Raw genomic sequence first — 20,705 nt, 5'->3', positions numbered from 1 at the left:
GAACTTTACCAGTGGCTTAAAATGAAGCCAGTACCTCCACAAGGGCCTCTACAATTTCTTCTCCATCCTCATCACAAAGTCCGAAGTCACTGGGGAATTATCCACCTTAATGTGCTGTAGGGTCACAAATGCCTCCTCATGGGTAACAGTGTTAACAATTCAAGTCAATAATCTATCATCAGAATTCTCCACAGATGTTGCCTGGCCTGCTGAGTATTTTCAGCATACTCTGTTCCAATTTCAGGTGTCTAGAATCCACCTTTTTTTGCCTTTGAGAGTAAATTCCTGATCTAAGAAGTTTGATAAATTTAAATTATATAGCTGAGGAGTAGCATAAAACAAAGCATTTAGGAAATAGAAAGCCTACAGCACAATACAGGCTCTTTAGCCCACGAAGCTGTGCCGAACATGTCCTTACCTTAGAAATTACCTAGAGTTACCCATAGCCCTCTATTTTTCTAAGTTCAAGGAGTCTCTTAAAAGACCCTATTGTATCCGCCTACACCACCATCACCGGCTGCCCATTCCATGCACTCACTACTCTCTGCATAAAAAAACTTAACCCTGACATCTCCTCTGTACCTACTTCCAAGCACCTTAAAACTGTGCCCTTTTGTGCTAGCCATTTCAGTCCTGTGATAAAGCCTCTGACTATCCACACGATCAATGCCTCTTATCATCTTGTATACTTCTATCAGGTCACCTCTCATCCTCCGTCACTCCAAGGAGAAAAGGCCGAGTTCCCTCAACCTATTCTCATAAGTCATGCTCCCTAATCCAGGCAACATCCTTGTAAATCTCCCCTGCACCCTTTCTATGGTTTCCACATCCTTCCTGTAGTGAGGTGACCAGAACTGAGCACAGTACTCCAAGTGGGGTCTGACCAGGATCCTATATAGCTGCAGTATTACCTCTCAGCTCTTAAACTCAATCCCACAATTGATGAAGGCCAATGCACTGTATGACTTCTTAACCACAGAGTCAACCTGCGCAGCAGCTTTGAGTGTCCTATGGACTTGGACCCCAAGATCCCTCTGATCCTCCACACTACCAAGAGTCTTTGACCTACCAAAATGAATCACTTCACACTCATCTGGGTTGAACTTCATCAGCCACTTCTCAGCCCAGTTTTGCATTCTATCAATGTCCCGTTGTAACCTCTGACAGCCCTCCACACTATCCACAGCACTATCTACAGATATTTTAAATATCTGAGTAACAAGGCCAATGATCTGTAAAGTAACACAGGTTGGTGTTTATTTTATTAAATTATTTGATCATCAATTTTTTTTCTCTTTGCAGCTTCTGTCGATGAAATGCTTTGCTACATCAACAAATCCAGAACCTTGATTATAATACTCTGTGCTGAATATATGGCAAATGACAGTTCTATGTATGGCTTGATGACAGGTCTTCATCAAGCCTTGGTCGAGAGGTTAATAAAGCCAATACTTATTGAATATATTCCAATACGAGACACAACATTTTTACCACTGTCACTTCAGCTTATTTTGAAATCAGACAGGACAGTGAAGTGGACGAATGAATCTCTACCACAGAATTCATACTTTTGGAAAAAGATAAGATACCTTATGCCAGCAAAATACACTAACGCAGCTGAGAGCTCATGAAGTGGAAGAACAATTTGCAATTTGATACCAGAATCTGATGATAAAGTGATTATGCATTTATTGGTATTAAGTCGTGGAAAATTCATGGTTCTGTGGCATAAATAAGAATTGTAGAATAAATAGTTTTGAGTTAGGTGAAATTGCAAAATTGTTGCCAAATAGAAAAAGAAATCAATACAAATATGGAACAAGAAATAGTATTCTGACAAATCCTTGTCCTTCTAATTTGCAATCTACAATATCACATCTCAGTATTTAATCTGATTTCAACAACTGAACCAGCCCATACAAAGAACTATAGAGAATAAATTAAGCATTCTAGAAGTAGATATGAATCTGGAATTCAGGAAGGGTGGGTGAACATAGAGAAAATTATGATCGTCAAGGAGATAGTGGTGAAATGTAATTCGAACTGTGAACTTAGAACTCATTGGGTTTTTTATATACTTCATCCTAAGGTTTCAAAGAAGTGGTTGTGAGGGAACTGAAGTGTAAGTTTTAATTTTCCAAAATTTCCTTGATTCTGGGATGGTTCCAATAAATCGGAAAATAGTAAATCAACCCCCCCCCCCCACCCCCATTGAGAAAGGGAGAGATAGAAGGCAGGAATCTGTAGCTTAGTTAGCTTATAATCCGTCAAACAGAACATGTTAGTCGAAGTCAAGGTACATTTATTATCAAAAAATGTATAAATTATAAAACCTTGTTTACTTACAGGCAGCCACATTTCAAAAAACCTGAAAAAACACAATTAAAGAAAACAAATTAAAAAATGAGAAAATCTGCAGATGCTGGAAATCCAAGCAACACACACAAAATGCTGGAGGACCTCAGCAGGCCAGGCAGCATCTGTGGGAACGGGTACAGTCAACATTTAGGACTGAAACCCTTTGCCAGGACTGGAGAAGAAAAGATGAAGAGTCTGAGTAATAAAGTGGAGGGGGGAGGAAGAACCACAAGGTGCTAGGTGAAACCTGGGTGAGGGGGAGTGGTGAAATAAAGAGCCGGGAAGTTGATTCATGAAAGAGTTACAGAGTTGGAGAAGGGGCAGTCTGATAGGTGAGGGTACAAGGCCATGGAAGAAAGAAAAGGGAGGGAGAGCACCAGAGGGAGGTGAGAGAGGGAATGGGAAATGGTGAAGGGGAGGGCATTACTGGAAGTTCGAGAAATTGATGTTCATGCCATCAGGTTGTAGGCCACCCAGATGGAATATCAGGTGTTGCTCCTCCAACCTGCGAGTGTCCTCACTGTGATAGTAGAGGGGCATGCGCTGACATGTTGGAATGGAGGTGGGAAATGGAGTTTAAATGGGTGGTTGCTGAGAAATCCCACTTTCTCTGGTAGATGAAGTGTAGGTGCTCCACGAAGGTGTCTCCCAAACTATGTCGGGTCTCGCAAATACAGAGGAGGCCACACCAGGAGCACCAGATAAAGAAGATGACCCCAACAGATTCACAGTTGTCGCCTCACCTGGAAGGGCTGTCTGGGGTCCTGAATGATAGTGAGGGAGGAGGTGTAGGGGTGAGTGTAGCACTTGTTCCACTTGCAAGGATAAGTGCGAGGAGGAAAATCAGTTGGGAGGGACAAATGGACAAGGGAGGGTCAATTCCTGTGGAAAGCAGAAAGTGGGAGGGGTGGAGGGAGATATGTGCTTGGTGGTGGGATTCTACTGGAGATGGCGGAAATTACAGAGAGTTGTGTACTGGATGCGGAGGCTGGTGGGGCGGTAGGTGAGAACAAGAGGAACCTTATCCGTGGTGGGGTGAGGTCAGATGTGTGCAGAATGGAAGAGCTGTAGTTGAAGGCAGCATTGATGGTGGAGGAAGTGAATCCCCTTTGAAGGAAGAGGACATCTCCTTCATTCTGGAATGAAAAGCCTCATCCTGAGGTCAGCTGCAGCAGAGACAGAGGAATTGAGAGAAGGGGATGGGGTTCTTACAAGTAGCAGGATGGGAGGAGGTATAGCCCAGGTAGCTGTGAGAGTCAGTGGGTTTATAATCAACATCAATAGGTAAGCTGTCTATAGAGATAGAGACAGAGAGATGGAGAAAGGGGAGTGATTAGTCAGAAATGGACCAAGTGAATTTGAGGGCAGAGTGGAAGTTGGAAGCAAAGTTGAAGAAGTTGATGAGCTCCACGTGGGTGCATGGATGTAAGTAGGAAGGGACTGAACCGGAGGATAAAATGGAGTCAAGGTGGGCAGATATAAATTTAGTGGGGCACAAACAATGAGTCTACCTGGACAAGCAGGTTTTTGAGCTTGGGTAGGAGGTAGAAATGGGAGGTGCGGGTTGAGGGAACTATGAGGTTGTTGGTAATGGATTAAAGACCAACACTCGATGTGCAAGAGATAGGAAAAAAAACACAAATGCAGACAATCGAAGTGAACAACAACATTCTGAACCAAATTGGGTCCTTAGATCTGAACCCTGGAGTAGGCCCAAAGTAGGCTGGGGAAGTTAGAAGATATTCTTGAAAATACTATGGTTCTTCGGGGAATATTCAGGCTACCTGGCAAAGTCAATGTGCTTTTGAAAAGGGAATCACATTTTAGATTAGATTAGATTAGATTCAACTTTATTGTTGTTGTGCCAGGTACAGTTACAAGTTCAATGAAATGCAGTTAGCATCTAACCAGAAATGCAAAGAATAGTGTTATTTTCAAAATAACTGTGAATTAAAAGTAAGTGCTACAGCACACAAATTTAAAATTACTGAGACAGTACAATATGGGTGCAATACTGCTTAGTGCTGTGATGTGAGGTTCAGCAGGGTCACGGCATCAGGGAAGAAGCTCTTCCTGTGCCTGCTGGTGCGGGAGCGGAGGCTCCTGTAGCACCTACTGAATGGGAGGAGAGTAAAAAGTCCATGGTTAGCTTTATCCTTGATAATGCTTTTCACCCTGCCCAGGCAGTGTTTATGGTAGATGTTCTCAATGGTGGGCAATTGGGTGCCTATAATCTGCTGGGCAGTTTTCACCACACGCTGGAGTGCTTTGCGATCCGATACAGGACAATTGTCATACCACGCTGAGATGTAGCTGGTGAGTATGCTTTCAATGGTACAGCAGTAAAAGTCCGTCAGTGTCCTGGGACAGAAGTGAGCTTTCTTGATGCTCCGCAGGAAGAAAAGGCACTGTTGCACCTTTTTGATCAGGATGGAGGAGTTCAGGGACCAGGTGAGATCCTCGGAAATGTGGACACCAAGGAATTTGAAGCTTGAGACATGCTCCACTACAGCTCCATTGATGTAGAGGGGGACGTGAGTGTGGCTTCTAGCATGCCTGAAATTCACAATGATCTTGGTCTTCTGGGTGTTAAGGGCCAGGCTGTTGTCAGCACACCACACGGCCAGGTGCTGGACCTCATTCCTGTAGGCCATCTTGTCATCCCCTCTGATCAGGCCAACCACTGTGGTGTCCTCTGCAAACTTGATTATGGAGTTAGGACCATACACAGGAATGCAGTCATAGGTGAAAAGGGAGTACAGAAGAGGGCTCAGGGTGCTCAGGGTGAGAGTGGAGGAGGAGAGGTTGTCTAACTTAACAGATTGGAGTCTGTTTGTCAGAAAGTCCGATGTCCAATTGCAGAGGGATGAGCTGATACCAAGCTGGCGAAGTTTGACCAATTAATTTGATCAATCAGAATTTTTAGAAAATTATATGTGAGTTGATGATAAAGACAGATTATTGGTACTTAGGTTATCTGCAGGCATTTGATGAGGCACTATACTAAATATGATTGTGATAAATAAAAGTTCATGGTATAAGAGGTTTACACATTAGAAGAATGGTTGAATAACAGGAAATCGTGGTTAATGTAATGAATAGTGTGCCATAGGACATTACTGTAGTCTCAAGAATTTACAAGTCATCCATCTAGTGGATAAAGAAGATTAAAATGTAGTTGCTAAATTTGGTAGCATCAAAGTATCAAAAATAAATTTTACAAGTATATTATCTTTCTGCAGAGAAATTGCAGAACTCTGAGAAGCGAAGTGATAATGACGTATTCTGATTCACAAAAGGCTAAAGTGCAGCTGTTAGAAAGTTAACAGAATATTATAGTTGACTGTTAGCAGAATTGAACACAAGAAGGGGGATTATGTAAAGCATTGATGATTTCATGTCTTGAATATTGTGTATAGTATTGGTCTTATTTAATAAAGAATGTAAATCTGAAGTAATTCAGAGAAGAATTTCAAATGTTAATATGACAAAGTATTGAGCAGGCTAAGGTTGCATTCACTTGAATCTACCAGACTGGGAGATTTTGCTGAAATATGTAAGGTTCTGAAGAATATTTCTAGGGTAAATCTGGAAAGTGTTCCTTCCTGTCGGAGGATCACTGTTGAAAGGTGAGTGTTTGCCCGTTTAAGACAGAGATGAGCCATTTAGTTCCTTAGCAAGTCTTTCAGCAGATATTGTCTTCCTTAAGTGGTAGTAGAAACAGAGTTGAATATTTTTAAAACTAAGCTGCATAGAAATATAGAAAACCTACAGCACAATACAGGCCCTTTGGTGCATGATAAGCAAAACGATAAACAGTTATCCAAAGTCGAATGTGAAGTTAACATTACAATCTATGGTGTCTTTATGTATTGATGGAGAATACTCCTCCTGCTCCCAATTTATACATGTGTATGATCAGAAGGAAGGATACGTGCATGTCCTGTAATGGTAACATGTTTTACAGATATCTGGAGATATTAATATTGTCTGTTTACTGTTAATTCTTCAGCAAGTCTCAAAAGCAGCGATGGGGGTAATTTGTATTTTATATGATAACTGACAGAGAAATATTAAACATAACATCAGGAGTAATTGTTATTGGATAGTTATGCAGGGCTTTTAATATCTGCCTGAAGTTATGGAGAGGTCAAAAAGTACATTTTAAGTAGTCTTTCTTTATAAAATTAATTACTTATTTGTGGAGCACATTGTGAAGAGTTATTTGATTTAACATTGTATGTTTTTAATAAAAATAAAATTATTCCAGTCTACTTACGTATATTGTCATGAATAAATAATCTTATCAGAATTTTTTTCAAAATGCTTAAATGGCTGTAAAACAAATAAATTCTTCTCAGGCTACCAGCTGGGTATAGATATCGATTTTAACTGGTTTATTTCAATGGCTTTCTTCAATCCTGGAATTGTTGGCGCAGCACAGTAGTTTTGTGGTGTCAAAGTCAATCCTGCGACCATTACGAATATAAGATTCTGATAACACCTATTTATCAAGATAACCCAAACGAATACTCCTGCTATGCTCCTTGAAGCATGTTTAGCATTCATTTCAAGAGCACTAGTATATAAAGGCACGGATGTAATGTAAAGGTGTTATAATGCACTGGTGAGGCCTCAACTGGTGTATTGTGAGTAGTGTCGGCTCCTTAGAAAGGATATGATGACACTGGAGAGGGTTCAAAGGATGTTCAGTACAATGATTCCAGGATTGAATGGGTTGTCATATGAATCATGTTTGATGGCTCTGGGCCTGTGTTCACTAGAATTCAGAAGAATGAGAGGTGACGTCATTGAAACCTATCGAATGATGAAAGGCCTCGATAGAGTGGGTGTGGACAGGATGTTTCCTCTGGTTGGTGAGTCCAAGACCAGAAGACACAGCCTCACAATCGTGGGTTGTCGTTTTAAAATGGAGATGAGGAAGAATTTCTTTAACCAGAGAGTGGTGAATCTGTGGAATTCATTTCCACAGGCAGCTGTGGAGGCCAAGTCTTTCCATATACTTAAGGCAGATGTTAATAAGTCCCTGACTGGTCCAAGCATGAAGGGATATGGGATGTGGAGTGGGGGAGAGGCAAGCGACTGGTGCTGAGAGGAAAAATTGGATCAGCCATGATGAAATAGCAGAGCAGACTTGATGTGCCAAATGCACTAATTCTGCTCCCAAATAACGGTTTTATAGTCTATTTCCCAGTGGTCTGATATTCACTCTCACCTCTCCTTTACATTTTATATACCTGAAAATACTTCTGGCATCCTCCTTTACAATATTGGCTCACTTAACTTCATATGTATGTCATCTTTTTCTCTCCCTATGGCTTTTTAGTTGCCTTCTGCTGTAATTTAAAAGTGTCCCAATTTTCTAACTTCCTATTATATGCCCTCTCTTTTCCTGTTATGCTGTCTTTGACTTCCCTTGTCAGCCACAGTTACCTTATCCTCCTTTTAGAGCACTTCTTCAGCTTTGCGATGTATCTGTCCTATGCCTTCCAAATTTCCCCCCAGAAACTCCAGCCATTGCTGTTCTGCTGTCATCCCTGATATTGCCTCCTTACCATAAACTTGGTCCAGCTCCTCTGTCATGACTGTGTAATTCCCTTTACTCCACTGTAATACTGATACATCTTACTTTATCTTCTCCCTCCCAAACAGCAGGGCGAATTTGATCATATCACAACCACTTCCTCCTAAGGATTCCTTTATGAATCAAATCTAATTTATCATACAAAACAATTACATTTCCCCTAGTTGGCTCAGCCACAAGCTACTCTAAAAAGACATCTCAGGCATTCTACAAGTTCCCTGTCTTGGGATCAAGCACAAATACGATTTCCCCAATCTACCTGCATATTGAAATTATCCATGCCCTTTGTAACTTTTCTCTTTTTACATGTTTTCTCTATCATTGTAATTTATATACCAATCCTGGTTACTGTTTGGAAGCCAGTGTGTAACTCTCATCAGCCCACACAAAATGCTGGAGGAGCTCAACAAGCCAAGCAGCATCTATGGAAAAGAGCACAGTCGACATTTTGGGCCGAAACCCTTTGGCATATCACCACTTTCTAAGGCCTTGATTTAATTTTGTGCCACAAGAGGCCACCCACCCCTCTGCCTACCTTCCTGTCCTTTCAGTACAATGTGTACCCTTGCATGTTACCCTCCTAATTATGATCCTTTTCCAGCCACATCTCAGAGATGCCCACAAGGCAGAACTCTCAATCTCTACCTTGTTCTGTATTCTGCATGCATTCAAATACAATACCTTCAGTCCTGCATTCTTTATCCTTTTTGATTTTGCCCCCATGTTATATGCCTTCCCTTGGCACTGTCTTTCTGTCAGTCCAGCCATTCTTCTGTTATGCCTGCTGAACATCTTGACAAGGGGAGTGGTCAAAGATGGCACAGTGCAGGACATGTGGTTGGGCAAAGGTGGACAGACTGGAGGAGGTAAAAGGCTATGCATTCTCTAGGAAGGAATTTCATTAAAAGCTTAACTGCAAAGTATGATTGAGTACCTTGCGTGCACACAGCAAAATTACATGCAGAAATATTGTACTTGAGTGGAAGCTACAGGACATGTGCAGTAAGGGCAAATAGTGTTCAACACTCAATTATCACTATACCATTAATTAGTGCTTTGGAAAGGCCAGTGAGTTACATTACATCATACACTGGAAGACTAAAACTTGTTCCTGAATTAGATAAATAGCCAAATTATTGACACATTGTGGGGCATTAGCCAATATAAATCCATACATTGATGGCATTGACCTTCTGGGAGCTAGGTTCAGTCTTTTCACCCTTTGTGAGTGGCCTTGCTGAGCCTTTCTACGTATATTCATTCTCCTTTGGGTGTGACCCTGACTTTTTCAGGTTTCCACTCAGTCTTCGTATCAACTCTGTCAATATACCTTCGCCCTCCCCTGTCCATTTCCACAGCAAATACTCCCTAACACGTAATCTGTTTTTCAGCCCTCTGCTAATCCTCTACCCAGCAACTCACAAATGTTCATTTCACCCAGTCTATTCCTCCTTTGTCTCTTCACTTCCTCTTCCCCTCAATCTACAGCCCGCTCTCCAAAATGGTTGAAAGTCCAGAGAAAATAACTATGTGTGGTTTTGAGTCGTGCTATGGGCCTTATGCTGATAGAGTATCAGAACCCAGAAGGCTTGCACCCATTAGATGTGATACAGCTTTTCCCCACTACAGTGACTCTCAAACATGTGCCATCTCTAGTGAAGATTTTCCACTCACTTCATTGCTGTGCCCCTTTATTTTTGATTTTCTTTTTAAGTAACTTATATATTAATTTTGTTTTATCATGTTGTCATTAATAGCAGCCTTAGTGTCTGAAAATATTCAACAACTATCTGCTTGACTAGTTAACACCCACTCAACTGAAATCCCCAATCACACTCATTTATCTCACTTAGATTTTGTGACTGAAAATGCCAGTGAAAACTAGCGTATTTCTTCCTGTAGGAGTTTCTCCTCTCACAATCCTATCTGCTTTTATGTTTTCTCATTTCCTACTCTGTCCAAGTCATTGAGTGGGTAAGAATTTCTGATTTTGTTATGCCTCTGTCAAATGGCTGTGCGGGAATCATCCTCTAACTTTTTGTAGGACCAATTCAAAATGATCAGGCAGGGTTGTGTTTGCTGATGCTGGCTAATAAAGCAGTTAGTTCTTGGCAGGACGGGCTGTTTGTTCTGGCTACATGTTTTCATGGGCAGATGAATACTTTATTCGGTGAATCAGAATACTTTACAGTGAAGATTTTGGAGGAAGAGTGTCCTGCCAGTTCTACCCTCTAGAACTGAGCTGTCAGACAATACCTTCTACTCTCCAGCATCTTATCAGCTATGTACCCTGTCAACAGACTTCCAAAATAGAGACACCATACAAAGTTTTCTCACAGCAAGGCATTACTAGGCAAATAGAACAAGTGGATCAAAGATGTTTAAAACACTACAGAGTCATACAGCGCAGACACAGGTACTACTCCAGTTAACAGAACTTGGTCCATAGTTTATCATGCCTTGGTTGTCCAAGTGCTCATTCTATACTTGTTAACTGTGGTGAGTTCCTGTATTCATTTTCTTCCAGTCAGTGTATCGCTGATGTCAACCACACTTTTGGTGAAATGACTCTCTTTCCAATCCTCTGTAAAAAAAAAAACTACTCTCATCTTAAATCTATACCCATCCCTCTGCCCATATATGGGATATACCCATATCTCTCCTTCTCATCTGCTCAGATAATTTTGTATTCCTCTGTCTGGTTCCCCCACACACATAGCCAGCCTTCTTTGTGTCTAGGGAAAATAGTCTTGCTGAGTGCAACATTTAAGAGAAGTTTGAATAAGTACATGGATGGGAGGGATATGGAGGTCCATGGTCCAGGTGCAGGTTGATGGGACTAAGCAGAAAGATAACATCTGCATGGACTAGGTTGGCTGAATGGCCTATTCCTGGGCTGTAATGCTCCATGATTCTGATGAATCTAAGTCTGTCCTCATCACTGAATTGTTCCATCTCAGGCAGCATCCTGGTGAATTTCTTCTGCATCCTCATCTGTGCAATCATGTCAGTCCTAAGGTAAGGTGTCTGGAACACAATATTCCAGCTGTAGTCTGAACAACTTTTTCCAGAGTTGTACCAAGATTTTACTTGTCTTCTATACCTTGTCTAATTACAGCACCCATTTACCTTCTTCACTACCCAACCTACCTTGGAAAAAATGCAATATTACCACTGTATCATTGAAATGCTTGTCTTCTGGCTGCTGAAAATGAGGGAAAGCATTTGGAAATTGTCTCCCTCAGCTTCTACTTCCAAATTTTTTGTTTCAGCTATTTCTAACATGCTTGGATTAATTTCTCTACAAAAACAAAATACCATTCGCCCTGCATTGGAAACATGATGATATTGATGCTTGATAGATATTGATAGTGCAATGGTTTGCAGCTTCTTCCTCTCAGGCAGTCTACTCTTGATATCAACTACCCTCTGAGTGATAAAAAAACTATTATTATTCTTCTAGGCCTATCTCCACCAAGTATATGTTTCTATGGCTTACAGAACATTATTTTTGGCCCAAATTATGTGATATTCTCCCCAAAATTTCAGATTACTGTTAATTTTAATGAAAAATTCTGTTTATTAATACATGCACTGAAGTAGTTTCAAGCTCACAGTTCAAAGTAAATTTATTATCAAAGTACTTTTATGTCATCATTTACTACATTGAGATTCAAATTTTTGCAGTAGAACAAAATACAATTGAATCAATGAAAAATTACATGCAAAGAATGACAAACAACCAATGTGTAAAAGAAGAAATATGCAAATATAATAAAAATAATAATAACAAATAAATAAGTAAATAAATCATGCTGAGAACATGTTGTAGAGTCTTTGAAAGTGAATCCATAGGTTGTGGAATCAGTTCATCGCTGAGGCGATTGAAGTTATCCACTCTGGTTCAGAAGCCTGATTGTTGAATTGTAATACCTGAACCTGGTGGGATGTGGGTCTTAAGACTCTGCTGCCTCCCTCCTGATGACAACAGCAAGAAGAGAGCGAGGCCTAGGTGGTAGGAGTCCTTGATGATGGATGCTGCTTTTTCATGGCAGTGCTGCTTGCAGAAGTGCTGAATGGTGGGGAGAGCTTTGCCTGCGATGGATTGGGCTACACTTATTACTTTATGTAGGCTTTTCCATATTGGGCATTGGTGTTTCCACACAGGGTCATGATGCAATCTGTCAGGATATTTCCACTCTGTACCTGCAGAAGTTTGTCACACTTCCAGATGATATGACACGTCTACGCAAAGTTCTAAGAAAATGGAGGTGCCGCAGTGGTTTCTTTGTAATGATGCTTGTGTACAGATCTTCTGAAATGATAACCCAGAAGAATTTAATGACTTATAGTCAGTTATGTCATCCTACAATCAGGACTGGCTGAGAGACCACCAGTTTCCTTTTCCTCTAGCTAGTAATCAGCTCTTCAATTTTGTTGATGTTGAGAGAGAGATTGTTGCTGTGACACCGTTCAGCCAGATTATCACCACCTTTGATTCAGGCAACAACACTGGTGTTGTCAGCAAACTTAAGTATGACATTGGAGCTGTGCTTAGCCTCACTGTCACAACCACTCATTCGGCAGCACAGTAGATACGGCAATTATGCTTCTGAATTTGCATGTGTCAGCTAATTGTTATTTAATTGTGATAGTATTTAACTCCATACTTTTCGTTGTCTGGCTTGTCGAGACTTGGACAGAGCACAGCAGTGCTTTGCTTTGTTTTGCATCGGCCTTGCCCAAGAAATTGGACTGTGGGGTCAACTGACTCTGAAGACTCTAATAATTACATGCTCTTTTCAGGCACAGGGTAGGCTTTGTTTCCCGCTTGAGAGTTTTAGTTAACAGCCCTGTTTGAACTAGCATTTATTGTTTTATTTTCCCTTGAACACTGTTCACATTAAAGTTTGTGAACTATCGACCTGTTTCAGTGTCTCTCGCTCTGCACTTAGGTCATACTCAAACCGCGTTGATGCTCACAGTTATAAGTATAAAGCGAGTAGAGCAGGGGGCTAGGCACCCAGACGTGATGCACCTGTGCTGATGGTGATTGTGGAGGAGGTGTTGCTGCCAATCCAAAATGACTGAGGTCTGCAAGTAAGCAAATCAAGGATTCATTTGCATGAGGAGGTATCAAGGCCTAGTTCGGAGTTTATTGGTAAGTTTTGAGGAGTTGATAGTCTTGAATACTGAGATGTAATCAATGAAAGTATCGTGATATATGTATCTTCTCTGTCCAGATTTTCTATAAGACCATAATAAGGCCGTAAGACATCGAAGCAGAATTAGGCCATTTGGCTCATCAAGTCTGCTACACCATTCACTCATAGCCGATCCTTTATTCACTTCCTCAGCCCCACTCCCTGGCCTTCTCCCTGTAAACTTTGATGCCACGGCCAGTGAAGAACCTATCAATCTCTGTCTTATATACACCCAACAATCTGGCATCCGCAGCTGCCTGTGGTAATAAATCCAACAAATTTACCACCCTCTGCCGAAAGAAATTTCTCTGCATCTTTGCTTTAAATGAATGCCCCTCTATCCTGAGGCTGTGCCCTCTTGTCCTAGAGTCCCCCACCAAGGGGAATATTCTTTCCATATCTACTCTGTCCAGGCCTTTGAACATTTGAAAGGTTTGATGAGATCCCTCCTCAACATTCTAAGTTCCAGTGAGTACAGGTCTGGAGGTACATATGATAACCTTTCATTCCTGGAATCATCCTTGTGAACTTCCCCTGAACCTTCTCCAATGTCAGCACATCTTGTTTTAGATAAGGAGCCAAAAAACTGTTCACTGCACTCAAGGTGAGACCTCACCAGTGTCTTATAAAGCCTCAGCATCATATCGCTGCTCTGCTATTCCAGACCTCTTGAAACGAATGCGACCATTGTGTTTGCCTTCCTCACCACCGACTCAACCTGCAAGATAACCATATGCACAGGGGCTCCCAAGTCCCTCTGCATCTCAGATTTTTGGAATTTTCCCCCTGTTTAGAAAATAGTCTGCACATTTATTTCTTCTACCAAAGTGCATTTTCCAAGATTGTGTTTTCTTGCCTATCCTCCTAATCTGCCTAAGTCCTTCTGGAGTCTCCCTGATTCCTCAACACTATCTGCCCTTCCACCAATTGCCATATCATCTGCAAACGTGGCAACAAAACAATCTATTCCATCATCTAAATCATTGATATACAGCATAAAAAACAATCCCAACACCGATCCCTGCGGAACACCGCTAGTCACTGGCAGCCAACCCTACAAGGATCCTTTTATTCACACTTGCTGCCTCCCAGCAATCAGCCAATGCTCTAACCATATTAGAAACTTTCCTGTAATACCATGGGCCCTTAACTTGCTAAGCAGCCTCAAGTAAGTCACCTTGTCAAAAGCCTTCAGAAAATCCAAATATGCAACATCCACTACATGCCCTTTATCTATCCTACTTGTAATCTCCTCAAAGAATTCCAAAAGGTTTGTCAGGCAAGATTTTTCACAGGTAGAAGTTGATATGCTTCTAGACCAGCTTCTGAATCGCAGTGGATATAAGTGCTACTGGACGATTGTCATTGTGGCAGGTCACCATAAGACAATGAGACATAGGAGCAGAAATAGGCCATTCAGTCCATTGTGTCTGCTCCACCATTCCATTATGGCAGATTTATTAACCCTCTCAACCTTATCCTGCTGCCTTCTCCATGTAACCTTTGATGTTCCTGCTAATGAAGAACCCATCAAACTCAGCTTTAAATATACCCAATGATTTGGCCTGCACAGCTGTCTGTGGCAATGAATTCCATAGATTTATCACCCTCTGGCTAAAGAAATTCTTTCTTCTATTCTGAGGCTATGCTCTCTGGTCCTAGTCATCCACACTATAGGAAATTTCCTCTCCATGTCCACTCTATCTAGGTCTTTCAATATTTGAAAGGTTACAATGTATAACCGCTCATTCTTCTAAACTCCAGCGAGTGTAAGCCCAGAGCCATCAAATCTTCCTCATAGGTTAATCCTTACGTTCTTGTGAATCTCCTCTGGATCCTCCCCAATGCCAGCACATCCTTTCTTAGATAAGGGGCCCAAAATTGCTCACAATATTCTGTGCCCATTGACCAATGTCTTTTAAAGCCTTAGCAGTACATTCTTGCTTTTGTATTTGAGTTCTCTTGAAATGAATGCTAACATTGTATTGTCTTCTTTACCAGCAAATCAACCTATAAGATAACCTTTGGAAAATCCTGCACAAGAACTTGCAAATCCCTTTGCATCGCTGATTCCTTAATTTTCTCCTTGTTTAGAAATTCATCCAGTTTATTTTGCTTTTGATTTTTCAATTTTTCCCATCTTTTTATTTTTTTTGTATCTTGTTTATATCAAGGGTTAGGGAGGTCAATTATATTGGTGTTACCTATCGTCTTTACTCACGTGTTAATTGCCAACAATGTAGTCCCACTCCCTTTGTACTATTATGACCGTTATGTATTTGTCTTTGAAAAATTCAATGAAAAGTGAAAAAGAAAGAAATTCCTCTATGCCTTCATTCCTCTACCAATGTGAAACCATGCACTCCAACACATCACGCCAAGACATGAGGGGAACAAATAGATCGGACCATATTTATACAAGCAAGCCAGATACTTACAAAGCCATCCCATGCCCTCATCTTGGCTTCTTGCGTCATGCCTCCAAACGTTAATCATAGCATCCTGATCACAGCTAAAAATGGAAAAATCTTTCAAGAGGACCATAACAGTATGACGTAATGAGGCAATCTGTATCCTTCAGAACTGTTCTAAATGAATGGACTAACTGGCAAATGTTCAAAGAGGTTGCCACAAATAGAGGAGACACAGATCTTGAGGAATATGCTTCGTCTGTCACCAGCTATATCTGTAAGTGTATAGGCAATGTTAGTACCCCTGGAATGGTCATCTCATAGCTCAAGCAGAAGCCTTGGCTGAGCGCAGAGATGCACTCCCGAGAAAAGCCTTCAAGCCTGGATGTAGAACAGCTCTCAGAACAGCCAGGAGAAGCCTTATCTGAAGTGTCAAGAGGGCAAAGACCAACATTCAGGAACACCTATCCAGTAATGGTCCCAGCGTTTGTGGCTGATCATCAAGGACATTACTAACTGTGCATGGAAAAAGAGTGTTGACTGCACCTGTGATGCCTCCTTCCCCGATGCTCTAGATAATTTTTATGTACATTTCAAGGCATGCAATGCAACACCAGCCACGAAAGCCAGGTGAGCAGCTATTTTCTGTAACAGCAGCAGACATAAGAAGGACTATCCAGAGAGTCAACTCCCATATGATGGCTGGGCCAGACAACGTTCCAGGATGAGTACTCAGGGAGCCTACACAGCAGCTCACTGACACCTTTACAGACATCTTCACATCCAAGCTGTTGTCTCCACATGCTTCAAATCAGCCATCATCAACCATGTACCAAAGAGTTCTACATATTTGGGACTAAATGACTATCACCCGGTGGCGCTGATGCCAAACGTAATAAAGTGAGTGGAAGGTAATGGGACATATCAATCATTCCACTCCTGCACCAGTGGATACACACCAGTATGTTTTCTGACAGAACCACTCCACAACAGTCATGCACCTGGCCATGACACACCTAGAAAACAAGGACACTACTGGTTGTCAGAATGCTGCTTCCAGATCTCTGTTCAGAATTCAACACTATTGTCCCTCAGACCTTAGTAAACAAACTCCTACTTCCTCATTCTAAATACACCACTGTGCAACTGGGTGTTGGATTTCCTAATGCCCAGACCTCAGATAGTCAGGATGCACAATTGCCCCTCCCCCACCCAACATCCTCAACGCGGGTGCCCCCCTGGGGCTGTGTGCTGAGCCCACTGCTGTACAATCTGCTCGCACAGGACTGCATAGACAAACAAGTGAGTAATCACATTGCAAATTCTCCGATGACATGATCGTGGTAATGCTCATCACCAACAGCAATGAGATGGCCAATAGAGATGAGGTGGAAGAGCTCGAGGCCTGCTGCCAGGCAAATAACCCCTTCCTCAATGTCAACGAGACAAAGGAGATGGTTATCAACTTCAGGAGAACTAGCACCACACACACCCCTCTTTATATTGGTGGCATAGCAGTGGTAATTGTCAGCAATTTCAAACTCCTGGAAGTACACACGGCTCACAACCTCTCATCGCCCCAGAATACATCCTACACAATCAGGAAAGCTCACCAATGCATGTACTTTCTGAGGAGGATGAAGAGAGCTAGACTATGCACATCTAAATTCATGTCCTTGTCAGGTGTGCAGTCGAAGGCATCCTCACATGCTGCATCATTGTGTGGTGCAGAGAGAAAGGCACTGCAACTGACAGTCAAAACTTCCCAACGCACCAATGGCGTCAGATTACCCACCCTCAAAGACATATGGTGTCAGAAATCATGAAGGATCCCACCCACCCTGGCCATAGAGAGTCCCACTTGAATCAGGGACGAAGCTACATACTATCCATGCTAGGACCACCAGACACTTAGTCAGTCAGTTTCCCAAGCAGTAAGGGTGATCAACACCTCCACCCACTAATCCACAACTCCACAACTTTATCTCTCCCTGTCAGTCACCTTACGCAAGACCATAAAACCCAAGAGCAGAATTAGACATTAGGCCCATCCATTCTGCTATGCATTTGCATCATGGCAATTTATTGTTCTTCTCAAAGCCTTTCTCTTGCCTTCTCCCTGTAATCATTGACAACCTGGCTAATCAGGAACCTATCAACCTCTGCCTTAAATATAATTACCTGGCTTCCACAGCTGTCCAAGGCAATGGATTCCACAGAGTCACTACCCTCTGGCTAAAGAGTTCCCCCCTCATCTCCATTCCAGATGGATATCCCACTATCCTGACAGTGTGCCTTCTGGTCCTAGCGTCAACCAGTATAGGAAACATCCCCTACACATCTACTCTATCTCAGTCTTTTAATATTTGATAGGTTTCAGCAATTTCCCCTCATTCTTCTAAACTCCAGCAAATACAGACACAGAGCTATCAAACACTTCTCATATGATAACACTTTCATTCTGGGAATTTTACTCATAAACCTCCCCTGGACCATCTCCAAAGCCACACATCTCTTCTGAGATTGCTCTGACCAATATTTTATAAAACCTCTGAATTATATATTTGCTTTAGTATTCAAGTCCACTCAAAATGAATGCTAACTCTGCATTTGCCTTCCTTACCACCATCTGAACTGGGAAGTTAACCTTTAGATAATCCAGTAGGAGGATTCCCACGCTTCTGGCTGGAGTTTCTAGGAGCAATTTGGAAGGTGCAAGATAGATAAATTACAAAGAAGAAGTAGTATTCTTTTGGAAGGATGATGCATTAACAAGGGAAGTCAAAGCCAACAGAAAGCAAAAGAGAGGACATATGGTAGAGCAAAAATTAGTGGGAAATTAGAGAATTGGAGAACTTTAGAAATCAGCAGAAATCAACTATGAAAGCCATAAGTGGAAAAAGATAAAATATGAAGGTAAGCTAGCCAACAAAATCAAAGAATCATAATTAGAATCAGGTTTATTATCACCGGCATGTGACTTGAAATTTGTCAACTTAGAAGCAGCAGTTCTATGCAATACCTTATGTAGAAGGAAATAAATAAATAAATACATAAATAACAGTATACATATATTGACTAGACTAAAAATTGTGCAAAAATGGGTTATTTACCCAATATAGAATTTACAGTTCATTCAAATCCTTGAATCAATTATGAAAATCCTTCTTCAGTGACTTCAGGTGTAAGCAGTACTCTTGAAAATCACCATCTGTGAAAGAGACTGCCATATTTTCCAAGCAGGGTGGTTGTAAGAACATTCTTCTCCCAATGTTTTACTTACATATTTCCAATTTTCAGATAAAAGTGGACACTGCACTTTTTGCCTGGATTAAATTGAAATTCTCACCCTGCAGTTTCATATTTAGAATATTCATTATGTCACACAGATTGGCTAAATATGGCACATTTCCATGTAGATTTACAACCTTGTTTCCCAAGCTTTTGATGACGTTAATTGAACAGCAGTGTCAAAAAGACCAAAGAAATGTTTTAAGCAGCAGCCTTTTGACAGCAAATGCACTTCAGTGTGAAGAAGCAAGCATTCAAACTCTTCATCGTTATTTTGGCATAGCTGATGAAATATTCTGCTGTTTAATGGATGAGCTTTAATTTTACTGATAGCAGATATTATCAGAGTCATGTTTGGAAAAAAAGTCACTGGCTGAGATTTTTGGCTATGAGATGTTGATAATGTATTGCAAACAAACTTAGAATTTATTTTTGCATAAATGCCACTAAACCAGTAAGGCGACCTGTCATATATGGCACTCCATTTGTTGCACAAGAAATCATGTTCCTCATCAGAATACTCTAATCCTCAATATGAATTTTGAGCTTGTCATAGATTGATTCTCCATTGATATTTGTTTTTAACTTTTTATAAAAGGGAATCTCATCATAAGCTTTCCAAGTTTGATAAACCTTACATATGCCACAATTGACTCATCCAGTTGTATCCCATGTTTCTGTTTTTTGTAACTCTGTGCATATTTTGATACTCAATGTCTTCACTCATTTCGTCAATACCACAAACTACAGTTATTACCCAAAAGAATTTTTGTCATATACATTAATGATCTGGATGATGGGGTGCTAAATTGGATTAGTAAGTATGCAGATGATACTAAGGTAGGTGGCGTTGTGGATAATGAAATAGGTTTTCAAAGCTTGCAGAGAGATTTAGGCCAGTTAGAAGAGTGGGCTGAATGATGGCAGATGGAGTTTAATGCTGATAAGTGTGAAGTGCTACATTTTGGTAGGAATAATCCAAATCGGACATACTTGGTAAATGGTAGGGCATTGAAGAATGCAGTAGAACAGAGTGATCTAAGAATAATGGTGCACAGTTCCCTAAAGGTGGAATCTCATGTGGATAGGGTGGTGAAAAAAGCTTTTGGTATGTTGGCCTTTATAAATCAGAGCATTGAGCATAAGAGTTGGGATGTAATGCTAAAATTGTACAAGGCATTGGTAAGGCCGAATTTGGAGTATTGTGTACAGTTCTGGCCACCGAATTATAGGAAAGATGTCAACAAAATAGAGAGAGTACAGAGAAGATTTACTAGAATGTTACCTGGGTTTCAGCACCTAAGTTACAGGGAACAGTTGAATAAGTTAGGTCTTTATTCTTTGGAGCATAGAAGGTTGAGGGGTAGATAGAGGTATTTAAAATAATGAGGGGGATAGATCGAGTTGACATGGATAGGCTTTTTCCATTGAGAGTAGAAGAGATTCAAACAAGAGGACATGAGTTGAGAGTTAGGGAGCAAAAGTTTAAGGGTAACGTGAGGGGGAGTTCCTTTACTCAGAGAGTGGAGGCTGTGTGGAACGAGCTTCCTGTAGTAGTGGTAGAGGCAGGTTCGGTATTGTCATTTAAAGAAAAATTGGATAGGTATATGGCCTGAAAGGAATGGAGGGTTATGGACTGAGTGCGGGCCAGTGGGACGAGGTGAGAGTAAACATTCAGCATGGACTATAAGGGCCGAGATGTTTCCATGCTGTAATTGTTATATGGTTATAATAATTGATTTTAAAATACTGGTATCCATTTTGAGCACTATGATACAGCAGACATTATTAATCTTTCACCAATTATATGAGATATTCCACACTTTCCTATCATTT

General features: G+C 41.1%; 1 protein-coding gene and 1 long non-coding RNA gene across 6 annotated transcripts in view; one reads left to right on the top strand and one right to left on the bottom strand.

The window, feature by feature from the left end:
- Window positions 1-6,632, top strand: part of LOC132391350 (interleukin-18 receptor 1-like) — a 47,758-nt gene extending 41,126 nt beyond the window's left edge. For all 5 annotated transcript variants that reach the window (XM_059964412.1, XM_059964413.1, XM_059964409.1 and 2 more), the window contains one exon: window positions 1,303-6,632. In XM_059964412.1, the coding sequence (XP_059820395.1) occupies window positions 1,303-1,631 (329 nt within the window). In that variant the 3' untranslated portion in view covers window positions 1,632-6,632. The remainder of the gene's footprint in view (window positions 1-1,302) is intronic.
- The window catches only part of LOC132391354 (uncharacterized), a 116,504-nt gene that overhangs the window by 17,855 nt on the left and 77,944 nt on the right, over window positions 1-20,705 (bottom strand). The window lies entirely within an intron of this gene.

The sequence above is a fragment of the Hypanus sabinus genome, chromosome 3 (assembly GCF_030144855.1).
Source record: "Hypanus sabinus isolate sHypSab1 chromosome 3, sHypSab1.hap1, whole genome shotgun sequence".
Lineage (NCBI taxonomy): Eukaryota > Metazoa > Chordata > Chondrichthyes > Myliobatiformes > Dasyatidae > Hypanus > Hypanus sabinus.
Note: the sequence above shows the minus strand (reverse complement) of the source record. Positions and strands in the feature narration are given on the sequence as shown.